The 21,209-nt window shown below is 48.6% G+C and overlaps 1 protein-coding gene across 1 annotated transcript; it reads right to left on the bottom strand.

Moving 5' to 3' along the window:
• Nucleotides 1-3,074: 3,074 nt before the first annotated feature.
• Nucleotides 3,075-10,403, bottom strand: LOC132836344 (actin, alpha cardiac muscle 1-like). The gene is made up of 7 exons (XM_060855799.1): nucleotides 10,296-10,403; nucleotides 8,048-8,188; nucleotides 5,874-6,198; nucleotides 5,211-5,372; nucleotides 4,921-5,112; nucleotides 4,110-4,291; nucleotides 3,075-3,619 (listed from the first exon to the last, which is right to left on the bottom strand). Exons 2-7 carry the CDS (start codon nucleotides 8,174-8,176, stop codon nucleotides 3,476-3,478), a joined length of 1,134 nt encoding a protein of 377 aa, XP_060711782.1. The 5' UTR covers nucleotides 8,177-8,188; nucleotides 10,296-10,403; the 3' UTR covers nucleotides 3,075-3,475.
• Between the last annotated feature and the right edge of the window lie 10,806 nt (nucleotides 10,404-21,209).

Below are 21,209 nucleotides of genomic sequence, written 5' to 3'. Positions count from 1 at the left end.
CACTGACCCTCCGACAGTGCAGCACTCTCTCAGCACTGACCCTCTGACAGTGCAGCACTCCCTCAGCACTGACCCTCCGACAGTGCAGCACTCCCTCAGCACTGACCCTCTGACAGTGCAGCGCACCTCAGCACTGACCCTCTGACAGTGCAGCACTCCCTCAGCACTGATCCTCCAACAGTGCGGCGCTCTCTCAGCAGTGACCCTCTGACATGCAGCGCCCCCTCAGCACTGACCCTCCAACAGTGCAGCACTCCCTCAGCACTGACTCTCTGACAGTGCAGCGCACCCTCAGCACTGACCCTCTGACAGTGCAATGCACTTCAGCACTGACCCTCTGACAATGCAGCGCTCTCTCAGCACTGACCCTCTGACAGTGCAGCACTCCCTCAGCACTGACCCTCCGACAGTGCAGCACTCTCTCAGCACTGACCCTCTGACAGTGCAGCGCCCCCTCAGCACTGACCCTCTGACAGTGCAGCACTCCCTCAGCACTGACCCTATGACAATGCAGCACTCTCTCAGCACTGACTCTCTGACAGTGCAGCACTCCCTCAGCACTGACCCTCCGACAGTGCAGCACTCTCTCAGCACTGACCCTCTGACAGTGCAGCACTCCCTCAGCACTGACCCTCCGACAGTGCAGCACTCCCTCAGCACTGACCCTCTGACAGTGCAGCGCACCTCAGCACTGACCCTCTGACAGTGCAGCACTCCCTCAGCACTGATCCTCCAACAGTGCGGCGCTCTCTCAGCAGTGACCCTCTGACATGCAGCGCCCCCTCAGCACTGACCCTCCAACAGTGCAGCACTCCCTCAGCACTGACTCTCTGACAGTGCAGCACTTCCTCAGCAATGACCCTCCGACAGTGCGGCGCTCTCTCAGCACTGACCCTCTGACAGTGCAGCACTCCCTCAGCACTGACCCTCCGACAGTGCAGCACTCTCTCAGCACTGACCCTCTGACAGTGCAGCGCACCCTCAGCACTGACCCTCCGACAGTGCAATGCACTTCAGCACCGACCCTCTGACAGTGCAATGCACTTCAGCACTGACCCTCTGACAGTGCAATGCACTTCAGCACTGACCCTCTGACAGTGCAGCACTCCCTCAGCACTGACTCTCTGACAGTGCAGCACTTCCTCAGCAATGACCCTCCGACAGTGCGGCGCTCTCTCAGCACTGACCCTCTGACAGTGCAGCACTCCCTCAGCACTGACCCCCCGACAGTGCAGCACTCTCTCAGCACTGACCCTCTGACAGTGCAGCACACCCTCAGCACTGACCCTCTGACAGTGCAGCACTCTCTCAGCACTGACCCTCTGACAGTGCAGCACACCCTCAGCACTGACCCTCCGACAGTGCAGCACTCTCTCAGCACTGACCCTCTGACAGTGCAGCACACCCTCAGCACTGACCCTCTGACAGTGCAGCACTCTCTCAGCACTGACCCTCTGACAGTGCAGCACACCCTCAGCACTGACCCTCCGACAGTGCAGCACTCTCTCAGCACTGACCCTCTGACAGTGCGGCGCTCCCTCAGTACTTGCCCATTCCACTCTTTGAGCCTCTCTGCTATTCAATATGATCATGGCTGATCACCCAACTCAGTCCCCTGTTCCTGCTTTCTCCCCATCCCCCAATCCTAAGTATTATATCTAACTTTTTCCTGAAAGCGTCCAATGTTTTGGCCTCCACCCCTTTCCATGGCAGAGAATTCCACAGGCTGGCTACTCTTTGGGTGAAGGCATTTCTTCTCATCTCAGTCCGAAAAGGTCTGTCCATAGGTTCGAACTGTGGCCCTTGCTTTGGAACTCCCTGATCTTCAGGAGCATTCTCTTGCACTTACTCTTTCTGTCCTGGACGTAGACTGTTCAGTATCTGAGGAGTTGCGAACAATGCTGAACATTGTGCAATTATCAGTTAACATCCCCATGTATGACCGAATGATGGAGTGAAAGTCATTGATTAAACAGCTGAAGATGTTTGGATCTGGGATACTACACTGAGGAACTCCTGCAGAGATGTCCCAGAGCTGCGAAGAGTGACGTCCAACTAACAATAACATCTTCCTATGTGCCAGGATTTGCCCCAGTACCCATTGACAGTCGTTTTTTTAGGGCTTGTTGATACCACGTTCGGTCAGATATGATGTTGATGTCAAGGGCTGTCACTCTCCCCTCCCCTCTGGAATTCAGTGCCTTTGTCCATGTTTGAAACAAGGCAAGGCTATAATGAGATCAGGAACTGAGTGATCCTGGGGTATCCCAAACTGGGTATTGCTGAGCAGGTACTACTTGATAGCACTGCTAATGACACCTTCCATCACTTTACTGATGATTGAGAGGAGACTGACGGGTAGTAATTTGTCAGGGTTGAATTTGTTCTGTTTTTTGGGGATTGGACATACCTGGACATTACCTACAATATCAAGTGGCCCCTGAAAAATTTCTAACATGATTCAGGAGAAGGGAGAATTGGGTGAGTGCAAATCTCACAACTCAACACTATCCAAGGTTTACAATGAAGCTGAGAAGAGCTGGTGCCTCTCAGCTTGGGAACCAGAGATCAAAGGACAATACCTGCCCCAGGTACCCACCCAGTCAGCCCATCAATCAGTAGAGTCATAGAAACAGAGAGATGTACAGCACGGAATCAGACTCTTCATTCCAACTTGTCCATGTCTACCAGAATCCCAACCCAATCTAGTCCCACTTACCACCACCCAGCCCATATCCCTCTAAACCTTTCCTATTCATATACCCATCCAGGTGCCTTTTAAATGTTGCAATTAAACCAGCCTCCACCATTTCCTCTGGCAGCTCATTCCATACACGTACCACCCTCTGTGTGAAAAAGTTGCTCCTTAGATCTCTTTTATATCTTCCTCCTCTCACCCTAAACCTATGCTGTCTAGTTCTGGATTTCCCCACCCCAGGGATGAGACTTTGTTTATTTATCCTATCCATGCCCCTCATGATTTTATAAACCTTTATAAGATGACCCCTCATCCTCTGACATTCCAGGGAAAACAGCCCCAGCCAAGTTAGCAATAAAAGAAACTCACACAATAATCAGAGGATCATCTGTTTTTTTATTCACGAGAACACAAATAATGTTCATAAATAACAAAACAGGGACTTGAACAAAACAATTAAAGGGACAGACATTTACAGAGGAGTGTTAAGATATTGTTTAGGGCAGTGCTTAGTTCTGTTGACTGTTGATTAAGATTCGTAAACAATGAACACTGACAGACTGGGGTACACCTCAGTCCAGGGTAGACTCGACGAGGAGCAGTCTGACCCTCTTCTCAAAGTGTCTCGATTGGAAGCCAGGTCTAGGTGGAACACTGTCAAGTGCACTGTAGGTTAGAGCATTAAGCACAGTAAAAAAAACCTCCAGAGGACAAGAGATGGATTGCCTTTGTCCAAAAAACTCACTGCCTTTGATTACTGGGCGGGACTGAGATTCTTTAGAAGCATTTCCTGTGGACAATGGAAGGACCAGCCTCATCATATTCCTGTTTGCTGATCCACATCTGCTGGAAGGTGGACAGAGAAGCTAAGATAGAGCCTCCAATCCAAACAGAGTATTTACGCTCTGGGGGGGCAATGATCTGCAGAGAGACAGAGAAAGAGAAAATCAGCTTCCAACTTTGCTGCAAATATAAAAGCTCATAAGAAGACAAGCTGACTAAAACTTTGATCATTGGGCAGTTACAACACAGCTTCATGGTTTTTAAAGCAACTTCAGTGTGTTATCAAACCACACAAAATGCTTCAACTGATCACTCTCATTTAAAAATAAATTGTAGCAAGCTTAGCTGCACCCCGTGAGCAGTTAATAGTTGACTTTAAAATATTACAACTTTAAAGAAGTCTTTTGAGACACTATCTAATTTAGACAAGGCTAGAAGGTGTTGTCATCTCTCAGCTCAGGCCTTGTTGTTGAGAGATAGTGCATTCCCAGGAAGAGAAGCTATTAATTCTCCAGCCTTCCACACAGGAATGGTAACAGCTTAGCAAGCTGCCTTTCCTGTTGCAAAGTGCAGTCATATTTGTTTGGAGCATGAATTGCCAATGGACATCCCAATGCTATAGACCTACCTTAATCTTCATGGTGCTGGGGGCGAGGGCAGTGATTTCCTTCTGCATGCGGTCAGCAATACCAGGGTACATGGTGGTACCTCCAGACAGTACATTGTTGGCATAAAGATCCTTACGAATGTCAATGTCACACTTCATGATGCTGTTGTAGGTAGTCTCATGGATTCCAGCAGATTCCATACCTAGTATAATGAAAGAGAGAAGAAATGACCATGGTGATGTACATTAGCTATGACTTGCTGTCCATGTCCCATTGTTCTCAGGACACAGTGAATAGAGTGCGGGGCTCAGGTTGGGAGTGAGGAAATCCCTTTTACCTCTTCTCCCTACTTGCAATGCTGCTTGTGTTCAAAGAGATGGGAAAGCTTCCTGTCAATTATTTGAAGCAATAATTCCTGACAGACCAAATCAAATCCTAGTCTAACTATCAATGGAGCTCTAGTGCCTTTCAGTTGATTTTATTTGACAATTAGGATTCCTACTTCAAAGTAGCAATTGTTGTATTTGATTATTTCCCACAGAAACTGCTCCAGTCGTTTCCACATACCATGGTGTGGTCTGTGGGATTTCACTGAATGTGAGGCATTGCAACTGGCCTCTGTGTCCTCAATTACAGAGAAGGGAAGGAAACAAAATGATCCAAGCAATGTCCCTGCTCTGAGGGTGTCCCACCAACCATTCTAGGGGTCAGATTGAGAATAGCTTCAGATGATCGCCCCAGAACTAAATAGCAGGATTTTGTCATTTGGGATCACGGACGGTGTAAGACTGAGCTGATGCCATAGACCAAACCACAGGCTGGAGTCCTTACCAATGAAGGATGGCTGGAAGAGGGTCTCGGGGCAGCGGAAACGCTCGTTGCCAATGGTGATGACCTGGCCATCTGGAAGTTCATAGCTTTTCTCCAGGGAAGAGGATGATGCTGCAGTTGCCATTTCATTCTCAAAGTCCAGAGCCACGTAGCAAAGTTTCTCTTTGATGTCACGGACAATCTCACGTTCAGCTGCATTGAGTGAAACAAAGATGGTGAGCACAAACTGAAAGGATTATCCCATCCCCAAAACAAAGTGTCGCCCCCCAAGGTGTGAGCATTTCACTCACCGGTGGTGACAAAGGAGTAACCGCGCTCAGTGAGAATCTTCATCAGGTAATCTGTCAGGTCGCGGCCAGCCAAGTCCAGACGCATGATAGCATGAGGGAGGGCATAGCCTTCATAGATAGGCACGTTATGGGTTACACCATCACCAGAGTCCAGGACGATACCTGCAGGACAAAGCAAAGATGGTAAAAAGGTCAGGCAGGAGGTCAAAGAAAATGTGACATGTCTTCCTCATCATTGTGATTTGGGAAAGGTTAGAATTTTCACTCCACTTCCCTGTCTTGGGGAGTCAATGGGATGGACATTGATTATGTGACTGTGAGTATTGCTTCACAATCATCCTGAGGTTTAAGCCAGCTGGCTTCCTGAACAAAGCCCAGGTTAGTTTGGACCTGTTCCAGCTAGCTGCAGGAACCTTCCCAAGCCTAGGGGAGTCCTAACTTGCAAAGTGGGTTCTTGGACTGATTCAGTGAGAACAGAACCAGGTTTGGCTTTACTGGTCTCCACAGTGGAGCAGCCTCCAGTACTGATCAGATAGTAAATCTCACTGGAACCCATGGAGAATCTATCAGACGTATCAGTCAGTTTCTCATGGCTCAATATGTCAAAGATTGAACATTGTGTGAAGCTGAATGACAGTTAGTAAAAACGGAAGGTGACCATACCAGTGGTGCGGCCGGAGGCGTACAGGGACAGCACAGCCTGGATCGCAACATACATAGCAGGTACATTGAAGGTCTCAAACATGATTTGGGTCATCTTCTCCCGGTTAGCCTTGGGGTTGAGGGGGGCTTCAGTGAGCAGTGTAGGATGTTCCTCAGGGGCCACACGCAGCTCATTGTAGAAAGTATGATGCCAGATCTTCTCCATATCATCCCAGTTTGTGATGATGCCATGTTCAATTGGGTATTTTAGAGTCAGGATACCTCTCTTGCTTTGGGCCTCATCTCCTACATAGGCGTCTTTCTGACCCATACCAACCATTACTCCCTGAAACAGGACAAGAGGTAGGTTAGAATGAGTTCTGACCATTTAGACAGTCATCTCCCAAACGGGAAAAGTCAGCGTCTGTGTGAGTGACTGTGAGAGTGAGCGTGTGTGTGTGTGTGTCCATGTTTCTGTGTGTGAGTTTGTGGGTGAGTATGAGTGATTGAGTGACTGTCAGAGTGAATATGTGTATGGGTTTTTATGTGTGAGTGTGTGGGTGAGTATAGCTCTGACTGTGTGTATGTATGTGAGAGAAAGAGTGACTGCATGAGTGACTATGAGTGAGTGAGTGAGTCAGTGTGAGTTGTTGGGGTGCAGTGCAATACTCAAATGATCCACTCGGGGGAGGCAGTGTTCCCTGAGAAGAGCTCTGTTGAAGGGCTCTGGCCCGAAAAGTCGAATTTCCTGTTCCTTGGATGCTGCCTGACCTGCTGTGCTTTAACCAGCAACACATTTTCATCCCTGAGAAGAGGGTTTGTCTGAGGAGGGGCTGTTCCATACTGAGGGATCTCTCTGCAGAAGCACCACAATCTTTCTTACTGAAGCTGATTTAAAACTTCATTATTTTCAAATATCTCAGTAAAAGTTCCTTAATACTTCAACATGGTGAGAAATATATAACTGAGTCAGTGTACCAAAAAAACATTATTTAACATGCTAAAACATTAAAAGAGAAACGTAAAACTAAAAGCTGGGATTGGCTTGCTCTGAGAGCTTGAGAATTTGGGAAATGTGAAAGTGAGTGGAACACTGCAGCCCCAGCACTCTCACTGTGACACATGGTCTTCTTCACAGTCACCCTCTCTATATTTAGTCACCTCCATTACCGGGCAGGAATTCAGAAACTCATCATGCTAAATGAGTCAAATGATTCATCAACTTTGGCATAGAGTCAGACAGAGGGAGATGAGGAGAAGTTATATTTACAGAGTGTTGGCAGCTGGAATGCACTGCTTGAAAGGTAACATTCAATTGGAATTTTAAAAATGGAATTGGATAAAATACTGGAAGAGAATAAACAGAGGGTACAGTAGTGGACTGGGAAATTTACTGAATCAATAATCCAGAGAGCCAGGCTAATGGTCGGGGGATACAGGTTCAAATCGTACCACAGCAGCAAGCAGAATTTCAATAATGTTAATGAACTTGGAATTGAGGGTTTGTTTCAGTGACAGTGAACATGAGACTATCAGCAATTCTCATACACCCCATCTGGTTTACGACTGTGTGGACTGCAGCCATTCAAGAAGGCAGCTGACCACCACTTCTCAAGGGGCATCCAGGGACGGGCAATAAAACTGACCCAGTCAGTGATACCCACATCCCACAAGTGAATAAAATCTGGCTTACATGTAACTCCAGAACCACAGCAATATAGTTGACTCTTAACTCCCCTCTGAAATTGCCAATCAGTTCAAGGGGCAGTTAGGATGGCAACAAATATTGGTCCAACCAGTGACACACAGAATTTAGTTTTGATAATTGCAAGGCTTCAGGGAAAGAACAAGGGCATGATGCCATTCTGTATAATTAAGTAAAGAATCACAATGTCACTGGACCAAAGTTAACCTCTTTGAGGATTGTTAATGCCTTTGGACCCTTTTAGTTGGTGTGGGGTTTTATTGAGCCCTAACTCTAATCATTGCAGGATGTAGGAAGATGTAGAGTTCTGCCATTTCCATTGTGTATAAATATGTTGCTTAAATGAACTATCCATCAAACTCTTTGGGAATGCAGGGGTTGTGGTTAGAACGGTTACACATCTAACCGAGAGTGGCGAGAGTGGAGTGTGTCACGCAAAAGCTGAGAATGTCAGGGGGTACGGGGGAGAAGGGGGGAGGGGAAAGGGTACCTGGTGTCTGGGTCGGCCCACGATGGAAGGAAAGACAGCCCTGGGAGCGTCATCACCGGCAAAGCCGGCCTTTACCAGGCCAGAACCGTTGTCACAGACCAGCGCGGTGGTTTCCTCGTCGTCGCACATGGTGAGGGATTTCTGCCATGGGAGGAAAAGGCAGTTAGCAACATTGAAGCTCACACTGAGATCTCACAAAAAGACACAGCAGCTCAGCCCCTATTCCGCAACAAGCAATTCACCTCCCTGCTACCCTCACAAGAGACACTACTCAGCATATTCCAGAACATAAAGAAATTACAACAGGAGGAGGTCATCCAGCCCTTCAAACCTAATCTGCTACTCAATGAGATCATGGTTGGTCTTGCACCATTTTTCTCCACTATCCCCATGTGCCTCAGTGTCTTTAACATCTATAAATGCATTGATCTCTGTCTTGAACATGTTCAGTGACTGAGTATCCACAGCCTTTGGGCTAGAGAATTCCAAAAATTCACCCATTGTCTAAAAGAAGACATACCTCCTCATCTCAGTCCTAAATTGTCTGTTCTATATTCTCAAACTTTGTCTTCTGGTTCAGGACTTTACAGCAAAGGGAAACATCCTTCTAATTTCCACTTATTATCATCCTGAGATCACCATTCATTCTTCTAAACTCCAGATAATACAGAATCAGTCCATTTAACTTTTCTATATGGAACAATCCCTCCAGCCCATGAATTTGGTTAGTTGCCCTGGCACCTTGGGCTTAGAACTGAACCAAATATTCTTCAGGTTCCCCTACCTCCCCGTTTCTTCCTCACTGCTAACCCCCTTCTTCAAGCTTCCCTTCCCAAATTTCCCACAGCATTCCTAAAGACTGAGCAACTTTGCTCCACAGTGTAAGTTCAGGAGAAAGAGGAATGGTGAAATTCAGATATCAAAGAAGAGGGAGAAATAATTCTGCAGATTGTGAAGATAGGGCAGTGATGGTAGAGCTGGTGAGTCCAGTCTGTCCTGTATGATCTTCACACTTGACTTGGGTCAGACAAGGGCAGCAGTTTCTGAAAGTGTCCCAGTCAGAATCTGTCATCAGGGATAGTATACCTGAATCAAGTTTCCAGGCCATTACCAAGAGTCAAGGCTTACCCTCTTTCACGCTCAAACGTTCATTCATTTATTTTTGGGAACAGTTTCCCAGAAGATTCCTTTCCCATTGGCCCCATCTGCCTGTTCACAGTGTGGTTCATAGATGGTCTCTCCTGGGGGAGGGGACTTATGTTGAGTTTTGATGGAAAAGTTTGGAGTGAAGCAAGAAGGGGTAGAAGGGTGATGGAGGGGAGAATGAGGAGGGAGGTAGAAAAAGAGGGGAAGGAGGAGATGTGGAAAGCAGAGGAAAGGAATTGAATGAAGTGAGAGAAGGAGAACATGCGCAGGGGAATGGCAAATGAGGAATGTAGTGGAGAGTATAAAGCCTGACTGACCCAGGGACATATTAGGGAAAGAGACAGGCAAAATCATCAATTGCCATTACTCTGTTCTCGGGATCTGAACCCAACCCCTCCTTAGGAGGGAGGGAACCAAGTTGCTGAGGGAACTGTAGAAGCTGATTTTCAAGCAACTGGACAGTGTGCAATCCCGAAGAATTCCCATTCCCATTGGATGGCCACTGACAGCCATTCTTCCAGACACACAGAGACTCTGCACCCCACTGACAACACTCGGTGATCAGAGACAGCTGCTCTGGATATTTATAATCAAGTTGTTGAGACACATCTCTAGTGCAGGTGACTTCCTGACTCACGGGCTACTTCCACAGGGCCCCTGAATTATTCATTCTGCACTTGGGGCAAGCTATTCTTTCGTACATATAAAAAAACACGGTGACAATGGAAGAAGCAACCACCTTTTCGGATTTTAACAATCACTATTTTTACCCAGAAATGCAAATAATTTATTCACCCAAACACCTCACACAAATAATTCACCAAGTTCCTAACTCCATGTCCCTTTTCTGATTAATCTCCTTCTTGGTTTTTTAAAAATCTTTTTCAATGATTTCTTCTCTTTTTCTGTTTCCAATTTGCTTAGAATGTACTTCTTCTCCCTTATTTCACCTTCAGTGAATGTGCTACCATTGTTACTGTTCATTTCTGCTTGCTCAGTTCTCTCACGGTTGAAAACCCACCCGCCTTTCCAATCCAACAATCTCCCCTCCCCCCACTCAACTTGCCTGTTGTGTAAGAAAGAGCAAGAATTAGGGTCTTACCGGCTCCTAGGAGAGAGAGCGAGAGAGGTCTAGGTGAGGATGGAGGTAGGATGGAGCAGCTTGGTGGCTCACTGACTTTTATAGACCCCAGTAGATCCCAGGCTGACTGCACACTCAGATCCCCAGAAGGAATTGTCAGTCTCACACTCCTTATTTGGAGAAGGGGCTGCGGCTCCTTTTACCAGGCCCATTCAAGGTGAAATAACAGCAATTCAATCCCAATGAAAGGAAGCTCTCAATCTGAGAGATAGACACAGCCATGTTAGGAAAAGAGGTGACCAATCAGAAGGAACCATGAAGAAGGAATACCTCTCCATATAGGGAATGTCTTCTAGGAACGCCCTGCATGTGTCTGTGCTCACCCATCTCCCAGCTATTATTGCCGTAACTCGATCTGTGGTAGCTAGCGCCAAGTCAAAGGAAAGTTAATCCAGTGGCCACTGGCAGCCTGAAAACTTTAACAGGAACAAACTCCAATACACCCATTGCCTTTGCAGCATTCGAACCCGTTTGATGCCCCTCCTAGAGAGACATGGCAAGAGAGGAAGGGGTGGCACAGGATGGAAGACACAAAGCTCTGGGTGAGGACAAGTGAGAGGAAGACAGAAAGTGTGGAAGGGAATAGGGGTATAGAAGGATACAGTGGGATGGGGCGGGGGAGGGGAAAGTGGGGTGGGGGAGGGGAAGGAGAGGGTGGAGAAGGAGAAAGTGGTGTGGGGGAGGGGAAAGTGAGGTGGGGTGGTGGAGGAGAGGGTGGGAGAGGGGAGTGTGAGATGGGATGGGGGAGGGAAAAGTGAGATTGGGTGGTGCAGGGGAGGGTGGGGAGGGGAAAGTGAGTGAGGGGGAGGACAGGTGGGGAGGAAAAGGAAAGGGTGGGGAATGGGAAAGGAGGGTGGGGGAGGGGGAAGTGGGATGGGATGGGGAGGGGAGAGTGAGGGAGGGGAAGGTGGAGTGGGGAGGGGAAAGTGAGATGGGATGGTGGAAGAGAGTGTGGAGGAGGGGAAGCTGTGGTGAGCGGGGTGGTGGGGGAGGGGAAAGTGAGGGTATGGAAGGGAAAAGTGGAATGGGATTGGGAGGAGAGGGTGGGGAGGGAAAGTGAGATGGGGAAGGAGAGGATGGGGGAGGGCAAAGTGGTGTGGGGGAGGGGAAAGTGTGGTGCGGGGGTGGAGGAGAGGGTGGGGGAGGGGAAGGTTGTGTGTGGGAGGGGAATGAGAGGGTGGGGAGGAAAGCATGGGGAGGGGAAAGTGAGATGGGTGGTGCAAGAAAGGATGGCAGAGGGGAAAGTGGGGTGAGGGGGAGGACAGGGCGGGAAGAAGAAGGGTGGGGAATGGGAAAATGGGGTGGGGAAGGGAAAGTGGATGGAATGGGGAGGAGAGAGTGGGGGAGGGGAAAGTGAGATGGGGTGATGGAGGAGAGCATGGGGGAGAGGAAAGTGGGATGAGGGAGATGGTGGAGGTGGGGAGGGAAAAGGGGTAGGGGAAGGTAGTAGAGGGTGGAGGATGTGAAAATGGGGTGGTGGAGGGCAACGTGGGGTGAGGGAGGGCCAAGTGTGTTGGTGGAGGGGTATATGGATTAGGTTGGAAGATAAGAGGCTTTGGGGAGGAAAGCGTTATGTTGGGGAGGTGAAGGAGAGGGTTGGGAAGGGGAAGGAGAGGGTTTGGGGTGGGGAATGTGGAAGGAGGGAGGGGAAGGAGCGTGTGTGGGGATGGGAAAGTGGGGTAATAGAGGGGAAAGTGAAATGGGGGTGGGGGAGGAGAAGATGTGAGAGGGGAAGGTGGGGTAAGGGAAATGGAGAGAGTAGGGAGGGGAGAATGGGGTGGGGGAGGGGGGTGAGGGGGTGTGGGAGGGGCAAGAGGGGTGGCAAGTTGAAGGATAGGGTGTGGTGAGAACATTGGGTGGGGAGGTGATAGAGAAGGTGTGGGGATGGTGGGAGAAAGTGGGGAGGGGAGTGTGGGGTTGGGGAGGGGATGGTGGAGTGAGGGGCCAAGTGGTTTGGAATGGGGAAAGTGGGGTAGGGAGGGGAAGGAGAGGGTGGGGGTAAGTGGGGTATGGCAAGGAAAGGGGTGGGGAGGGGATGGCAAGCTTAGGGGGTAAATGGGGTGGGAGGAGAGGATTTGGGGAGTGGAATGTGGGTAGGGGAGAGGAATGTGGATGGGAAAGGGAAAGGAGCGGGTGGGGAGGAGAACACAGAGTGGGAGGGGGACGGAGCAGATGGGGAGGGGAACATGAAGAGGGAGAGGGAAAGGAAAGGGTGGGGAGGGGAGCATGGAGAGGGAGAGGGGAAGGAGTGGGTGGGGAGGGGAGCATGGAGAGGGAGAGGGGAAGGAGTGGGTGGGGAGGGGAGCATGGAGAGGGAGAGGGGAAGGAGTGGGTGGGGAGGGGAATGTGGGGTGAGGGAGGAGAAGTTGGGAAAGATAATGCAAGGGGAATGAGGAGTATGGGGGTGGCAGTAGCAGGAGGGGTACTTACTGAGAAATAGGGGTTGGGGTGGTAAAGGAGGAGAGGAATGGGAGTTCAAAACAGGGGCAAGGAAGGGGAAGGAGGGGTAGGTGTGGGGAAAGGAGGTTGAGGTTGGAGGAGCAGGGTTGGGAATGGGGAAGGATGAGTAGAGGTCTGGGGTAGCAGTGTGTTAGATGGAGAACTGGGGGAGGGATGGACATGGGGAAGGAAGGTGAGGAAGGGGAAGGAAAGATGAGGGTGGGGTGAGAGTGGGGAAGGAGGGGGAGGAAAGGAGTAGGATGGATGGGGATGGGGAAGGAGGGATGACGGAGGGGAAGGAGATTGGGGGAGGGGAAGGGAAGGAGAGGAGTAGGATGGATTGGGTTTGGGAGGGAAGAGTGAGGGTGGGGAAGGGAGTTATGGGAGGGGAAGGAGGGTGGGTAGAGATATGGTGGAAAGGTGGTTGCAGTTGGGAAATGGAGATGGAGGATGGAAACAGTTATGTGTGACTATGTAGAGGGATGTGTATGAGTGATGCACACAGTGGATGGTATAGGAGAATGTCTATCGGATTATTTTATAGGAACTTTATATATAGGTCAAAGGATACAGCATGCCTCTAGAGGGACATGTATTGAGAATGTGGATAGGAGTCCATACATGTTTGAAAATGTTCATCAAAAATAAAAATTGCTGGAAAAGCTCGGCAGGTCTGGCAGAATCTGTGGAGAGAAATCAGAATTAATGTTTCGCGTTCAGTGACCCTTCCTCAGAAATGGACCCAAAACATTAACTGTGATTTCTCTCCACATATGTTGACAGACTTGCTGAGTTTTTCTAGCAAGTTCTGTTTTTGTTTCCAATTCCCAGCATCTGCAGTTCTTTTAGTTATTATTGAAGATATGTATAGTGGTTGTTGTGTAGACTGTGTGTTGAGGATAGGTATCAGGAGTTGTTTCGAAAAGGTCTTCGTAGAGGATGTGCTATAGACGAGGTCTGTAAGTGTGTGTATATAGGAATATTAATAGGGGATGTCTATGGGACATTGTATGGGGATGTGTTTAGGGACGTGTTGATGGGCCATGGGTTGTGTGTATGGTCTGTAAATAGGGGATGCAGCTCATATTTGGAAGGTCTGAAGGTATTTATGGAGAGGAATTCTTTGTTTTGCCGAGATATTGTGTGATAAGAAGTTACTTGAGGGGTCTGGGGTTATTTGTCTACATTAGGATGGTAACTGCAGAGTCTAGCAGTAGTTGTGCTGAATGTTGTCATATTTTCAGGGTCTGGGGCATTTATGCGGAATGGGGTGGTATTTTCAGGATCTGCAGATATTTGTGTAGAGTGGGGTATTGTTTACAGGGTCGAGGGTATTTGTGTGGAGTGGGGCGGTGTTTACAGGGTCAGGGATATTTGTATGGGGGGAGTGGTATTACTGGGTCTGAGGGATTTGTTTGGAGTCATAGAACTGTACAGCACAGAAACAGACCCTTTGATCCACCTCAATCTAATCCCATTTGCCAGCATCCATCTCATATCCCTCTAAACCCTTCCTATACCCATCCATGTACCTTTTGAATACTGTAACTGTACCAACCTCTACCACTTTCTGTGGCAGCTCATTCCATACACACACTATCCTCTGCATGAAAAATTTACCCCTTAGGTCCCTTGTTTATCTTTTCCCTCTCACCCTAAACCTATGCCCTCTAGTTCTGGACTCCCCCACTCCAGGGAAAAGACTATGTCTATTTATCCTATCCATGCCCCTCATGATTGTATGAACCTCTATAAGGTCACCCCTCAGCCTCTGACACTCCAGGGTAAACAGCCCCAGCCTGTTCAGCCTCTCCCTGTAGCTCAAATCCTCAAACCCTGGCAACATCCTTGTAAATCCTTTCTGAACCCTTTCAAGTTTCACAATATTCTTCCGATAGGAAGGAGACCAGAATTGCACACAATATTTCAAAAGCGGCCTAACCAATGTCCTGTACAGCCACAACATGACCCCCCAACTCCTGTACTCAATACTCTGACCAATAAAGGAAAGCATACCAAATGCCTTCTTCACTATCCTATCTACCCGCGACTCTACTGTCCAGGAACTATGAACCTGCACTCCAAGATCTTTTGGTTCACCACCTCGGCCCAGGACCTTACCATTAAGTGTATAAGTCCTGCTTTGATTTGCTTTTCCAAAATACAGCACTTCACATTTATCTAAATTAAACTCTATCTCTTCAGTCACTCTTCAGTCCGTTGGCCCATCTGATCAAGATCCCATTGTAATCCGAGGTAACCCTCTTCACTGTCCACTACACCTGCAATTCTGGTGTCATCTGCAACCTTACTAACTATACCTCCTATGTTCACATCCAAATCATTTATGTAAATGACAAAAAGCAGTGGACTCAGCACCAATCCTTGTGGCACTCCACTGGTCACAGGCCTCCAGTCTAAAAAGCAACCCTCCACCACCACCCTCTGTCTTCTACCTTTGAGCCAGTTCTGCATCCAAATGGCTAGTTCTCCTTGTATTCCATGAGATCTAACCTTGCTAATCAGTCTCCCATAGGGAACCTTGTCGAACACCTTACTGAAGTCCATATAGATCACATCTACTGCTCTGCCCTCATCAATCCTCTTTGTTACTACCTCAAAAAATTCAATCAAGTTTGTGAGACATGATTTCCCACGCACAAAGCCATGCTGACTATCCCTAATCAGTCCTTGCCTTTCCAAATACACGAAAATCCTGTCCCTCAGGATTCCTTCTACCAACTTGTCCACCACCGATGTCAGGCTTACTGGTCTATAGTTCTCTGGCTTTTCCTTACCACCTTTCTTAAACAGTGGCACCCACGTTTGCCAACTTCCAGTCTTCCGGCACCTCACCTTTGACTATCCATACAAATATCTCAGCAAGAGGCTCAGCAATCACTTCTCTAGCTGCCCACAGAGTTCTCAGGTACACCTGATCAGGTCCACTTTCAAGCATTATAAGACATCTAGCACTTCCTCCTCTGTAATCTAGACATTTTTCAAGATGTCACCATCTATTTCCCCATATTCTATATCTTCCGTGTCCTTCTCCTTAGTAAACACTGATGCAAAACATTTGTTTAGTATCTCCCCCATCTCCTGCAGCTTCACACATAGGCAGCCTTGCTGATATTTGAGGGGCCCTATTCTCTCCCTAGTTATCCTTTTGTCCTTAATGTATTTATAAATTCCCTTTGGATTCTCCTTAATCCTATTTGCCAAAGCTGTTTCATGTTCCCTTTTTGCCTTTCTGATTTCCCTTTGAAGTGTACAGTCTTTATACTCTTCTAAGAATTCACTTGATCTCTCCTGTCGATTCTTGTCATTTGCTTCCTTTTTTCTTAACCAAACTCTCAATTTCTCCAGTAATCTAGCATTCCCTACACCTACCAGCCTTTCATTTCAGCCTAACATGAATATACTTTCTCTGCAATCTCATTTTTGAAGGCTTCCCATTTTCTAGCTGTCCCTTTACATACAAACATCTGCCCCCAATCATCTTTTGAAAGTTCTTGCCTAATACCATCAAAATTAGCCTTCGTCCAATTTAGAACTTCAACATTTAGATCCGGTCTATCCTCTTCCATCACTAATACTAATAGAATTATGGTCACTGGCCCCATAGTGCTCCCCCACTGACACCTCAATCACCTGCACTGCCTTATTTCCCAAGAGTAGATCTAGTTTTGCACCTTCTCTAGTAGGTACATCCACATTCTGAATCAGAAAATTTTCTTGTACATGCTTAACAAATTCCTCTCCATCTAAACCCTTAACCAAGTTATGGTAATACCAGTCTATGTTTGGAAAATTAAAATCCCCTACAATAACCACCCTATTATTCTTACAGATAACTGAAACCTTCTCACAAACTTGTTTCTCAATTGCCCTCTGACTATTGGGTGATCTATAATAAAATCCCAATAAGGTGATCATCCATTTCTTATTTCTCAGTTCCACCCAAATAACATCCTTGAATGTATTTCCAGAAATATCCTCCCTAAGTACAGCAGTAATACTATCCCCTATCAAAAATGCCCCCTCCTCCCTTGCCCTCCACCCCCGCTTTCTATCCTTCCTATAGCATTTGTATCCTGGAACATTAAGCTGCCAGTCCTGTCCATCCCTGAGCCATGTTTCTGTAATTGCTATGATATTCCAGTCCCATGTTCCTAACCATGCTCTGAGTTCATCTGCCTTCCCTGTTTGGCCCCTTGCATTGAAATAAATGCAGTTTATCAGTTCTGCCTTGTTCTCTGCTTTGTCCTGCCTGCCCTGACTGTTGGCTTGCTCACTTTCTGGACCTGTCTCAGATCAATCTCTTTCCTCAGTATTTGCCTGAGTCCCACCCCACTACCTTACAAGTTTAAATCCTCCTAAACAGCTCTCGCACATCTCACCGCCAGTATATTAGTGTGGAGTGTGCTGGTGTTTACAGGGTCTGGGATGTGGTGGTGGTTACAGGGTCTGGGGTATTTGTGCGGGGTGCGGTGGTGTTTACAGGATCTGGGATATTTGTGTGGGGTGTGGTGTTGTTTATGGGGTCTGGGGGTATTTGTGTGGGGTGTGGTGGTGGTTACAGTGTCTGGGGTGTTTGTGTGTGGTGTCATGGTCTTTACAAGGTCTGCGGATATTTGTGTGGGGTGTGGTGGTGGTTACAGGGTCTGGGGGTTTTGTGTGGGGTATGGTGTTGTTTACAGTGTCTGGGGGTATTTGTGTGGGGTGTGGTGGTGTTTACAGGATCTGGGGGTATTTGTGTGGAGTGTGGTGGTGTTTACAGGGTCTGGGGGTATTTGTGTGGAGTGTGGTGGTGTTTACAGGGTCTGGGGGTATTTGTGTGGAGTGTGGTGGTGTTTACAGGATCTGGGGGTATTTGTGTGGGGTGTGGTGGTGTTTACAGGGTCTGGGGGTATTTGTGTGGGGTGTGGTGGTGATTACATGGTCGGGGGGTATTTGTGTGTGGTGGGGTGATGTTTACAGGGTCTGGGGGTATTTGTGTGGGGTGTGGTGGTATTTACAGAGTCTGGGGGTATTTGTGTGGGGTGTGGTGGTGTTTATAGGGTCTGGGGGTATTTGTGTGGGGTATGGTGATGTTTACAGTGTCTGGGGGTATTTGTGTGGGGTGGGGTGGGGTTTACAGTGTCTGGGGGTATTTGTGTGGGGTGTGGTGGTGTTTACAGGGTCTGAGGGTATTTGTGTGGAGTGGGGTGGTGTTTACAGAGTCTGGGGGTATTTGTGTGGGGTGTGGTGGTGTTTATAGGGTCTGGGGTATTTGTGTGGGGTATGGTGATGTTTACAGGGTCTGGGGGTATTTGTGTGGGGTGTGGTGGGGTTTACAGGGTCTGGGGGTATTTGTGTGGGGTGTGGTGGTGTTTACAGGGTCTGGGGGTATTTGTGTGGAGCGGGGTGGTATTTACAGGGTCTGGGAGTATTTGTGAGGGGTGTGGTGGTGTTTATAGTGTCTGGGGGTATTTGTGTGGGGTGGGGTGGGGTTTACAGTGTCTGGGGGTATTTGTGTGGGGTGTGGTGGTGTTTACAGGGTCTGAGGGTATTTGTGTGGAGTGGGGTGGTGTTTATAGGGTCTGGGGGTATTTGTGAGGGGTGTGGTGGTGTTTACAGCGTCTGGGGGTATTTGTGTGGAGTGGGGTGGTGTTTACAGGGTTGGGGTATTTGTGTGGAGTGGGGTGGTGTTTATAGGGTATGGGGGTATTTGTGTGGGGTGTGGTGGTGTTTACAGCGTCTGGGGGTATTTGTGTGGGGTATGGTGTTGTTTACAGTATCTGGGGGTATTTGTGTGGAGTGTGGTGGTGTTTACAGGGTCTGGGGTATTTCTGTGGGGTGTGGTGGTGTTTACAGTGTCTGGGGGTATTTGTGTGGAGTGGGGTGGTGTTTACAGGGTCTGGGGGTATTTGTGTGGGGTGTGGTGGTGTTTACAGGGTCTGGGGGTATTTGTGTCTAGTGGGGTAGTGTTTACAGGGTCTGGGGGTATTTGTGTGGGGTGTGGTGGTGTTTACAGTGTCTGGGGGTATTTGTGTGGGTGTGGTGGTCTTTACAGGGTCAGGGGGTATTTGTGTGGAATGTGGTGGTGTTTACAGTGTCTGGGGGTATTTGTGTGGGTGTGGTGGTCTTTACAGGGTCAGGGGGTATTTGTGTGGTGTGTGGTGGTGTTTATAGGGTCTAGGGGTATTTGTGTAGGGTGTGATGGTGTTTACAGGGTCTGGGGTATTTGTGTGGGGTGTGGTGGTGTTTATAGGGTCTAGGGGTATTTGTGTGGGGTGTGGTGGTGTTTACAGGGTCTGGGGGTATTTGTGTGGCATGTAGTGGGGTTTACAGGGTCTGGGGGTATTTGTGTGGGGTGTGGTGGTGTTTACAGGGTCTGGGGGTATTTGTGTGGCGTGTAGTGGGGTTTACAGAGTCTGGGGGTATTTGTGTGGGGTGTGGTGGTGCTAACAGCATATGAGGGTATTTGTGTGAGGTGTGGTAATGTTTCCAGTGCCGGGGGGTATTTGTGAGGGGTGGGGTGGTGTTTACAGGGTCTGGGGGTATTTGTGTGGGGTGTGGTAGTGTTTACAGGGTCTGGAGGTAATTGTATGGGGTGTGGTGGTGTTTACAAGGTATGGAGGTAATTGTGTGGGGTGTGGTGGTGTTTACAGAGTCTGGGGGTATTTGTGTGGGGTGTGGTGGTGTTTATAGGGTCTGGGGGTATTTGTGTGGGGTGTGGTGGTGCTAACAGCATATGAGGGTATTTGTGTGAGGTGTGGTAATGTTTCCAGTGCCGGGGGGTATTTGTGAGGGGTGGGGTGGTGTTTACAGGGTCTGGGGGTATTTGTGTGGGGTGTGGTAGTGTTTACAGGGTCTGGAGGTAATTGTATGGGGTGTGGTGGTGTTTACAAGGTATGGAGGTAATTGTGTGGGGTGTGGTGGTGTTTACAGAGTCTGGGGGTATTTGTGTGGGGTGTGGTGGTGTTTATAGGGTCTGGGGGTATTTGTGTGGAGTGGGGTGGTGTTTACAGGGTCTGGAGGTAATTGTGTGGGGTGTGGTGGTGTTTACAAGGTATGGGGGTATTTGTGTCTAGTGGGGTAGTGTTTACAGGGTCTGGGGGTATTTGTGTGGGGTGTGGTGGTGTTTATAGGGTCTGGGGGTATATGTGTGGGGTGTGGTGGTGTTTATAGGATCTGGGGGTATTTGTGTGGGGTGTGGTAGTGTTTACAGGGTCTGGGGGTATATGTGTGGGGTGTGGTGGTGTTTATAGGATCTGGGGGTATTTGTGGGGGGGTGGTGTGGTGGTGTTTATAGGGTCTGGGGGTATTTGTGAGGGGTGTGGTGGTGTTTACAGGGTCTGGGGGTATTTGTGTGGGGTGTAGTGGTGTTTATAGGATCTGGGGGTATTTGTGTGGGGTGTGGTAGTGTTTACAGGGTCTGGGTGTATTTGTGTGGGTGTGGTGGTGTTTACAGGGTCTGGGGGTATTTGTGATGGGTGTGGTGGTGTTTACAGAGTCTGGGGGTATTTGTGTGGGGTGTGATGATGTTTACAGGATCTGGGGGTATTTGTGTGGGGTGTGATGATGTTTACAGGATCTGGGGGTATTTGTGTGGGGTGTGGTGGAGTTTATAGGGTCTGGGGGTATTTGTGTGGTGTGTGATGATGTTTACAGGATCTGGGGGTATTTGTGTGCGGTGTGGTGGTGTTTACAGGGTCTGGGGGTATATGTGTGGGTGTGGTGGTGTTTATAGGATCTGGGGGTATTTGTGTGGGGTGTGGTAGTGTTTACAGGGTCTGGGGGTATATGTGTGGGGTGTGGTGGTGTTTATAGGATCTGGGGGTATTTGTGGGGGGTGTGGTGGTGTTTATAGGGTCTGGCGGTATTTGTGAGGGGTGTGGTGGTGTTTACAGGGTCTGGGGGTATTTGTGTGGGGTGTAGTGGTGTTTATAGGATCTGGGGGTATTTGTGTGGGGTGTGGTAGTGTTTACAGGGTCTGGGGGTATTTGCGTGGGTGTGGTGGTGTTTACAGGGTCTGGGGGTATTTGTGAGGGGTGTGGTGGTGTTTACAGGGTCTGGGGTTATTTGTGTGGGGTGTGGTGGTGTTTACAGGGTCTGGGGGTATATGTGTGGGGTGTGGTGGTGTTTACAGTATCTGGGGGTATTTGTGTGGAGTGGGGTGGTGTTTACAGGGTCTGGGGGTATTTGTGTGGAGTGTGGTGGTGTTTACAGTGCTGGGGGTATTTGTGTGGGTTGTGATGGTGTTTACAGTGCTGGGGGGTACTTGTGTGGGGTGTGGTGGTGTTTACAGGGTCTGGGGGTATATGTGTGGGGTGGGGTGGTGTTTACAGGGTCTGGGGGTATTTGTGTGGGTGTGGTGGTGTTTACAGGGTCTGGGGGTATTTGTGTGGAGTGGGGTGGTGTTTACAGGGTCTGGGGGTATATGTGTGG

This window comes from Hemiscyllium ocellatum, chromosome 46 (genome assembly GCF_020745735.1).
Source record: "Hemiscyllium ocellatum isolate sHemOce1 chromosome 46, sHemOce1.pat.X.cur, whole genome shotgun sequence".
NCBI lineage: Eukaryota > Metazoa > Chordata > Chondrichthyes > Orectolobiformes > Hemiscylliidae > Hemiscyllium > Hemiscyllium ocellatum.
The sequence above is the reverse complement of the archived record's forward strand: the minus strand, read 5'-3'. Positions and strand labels throughout refer to the sequence as shown.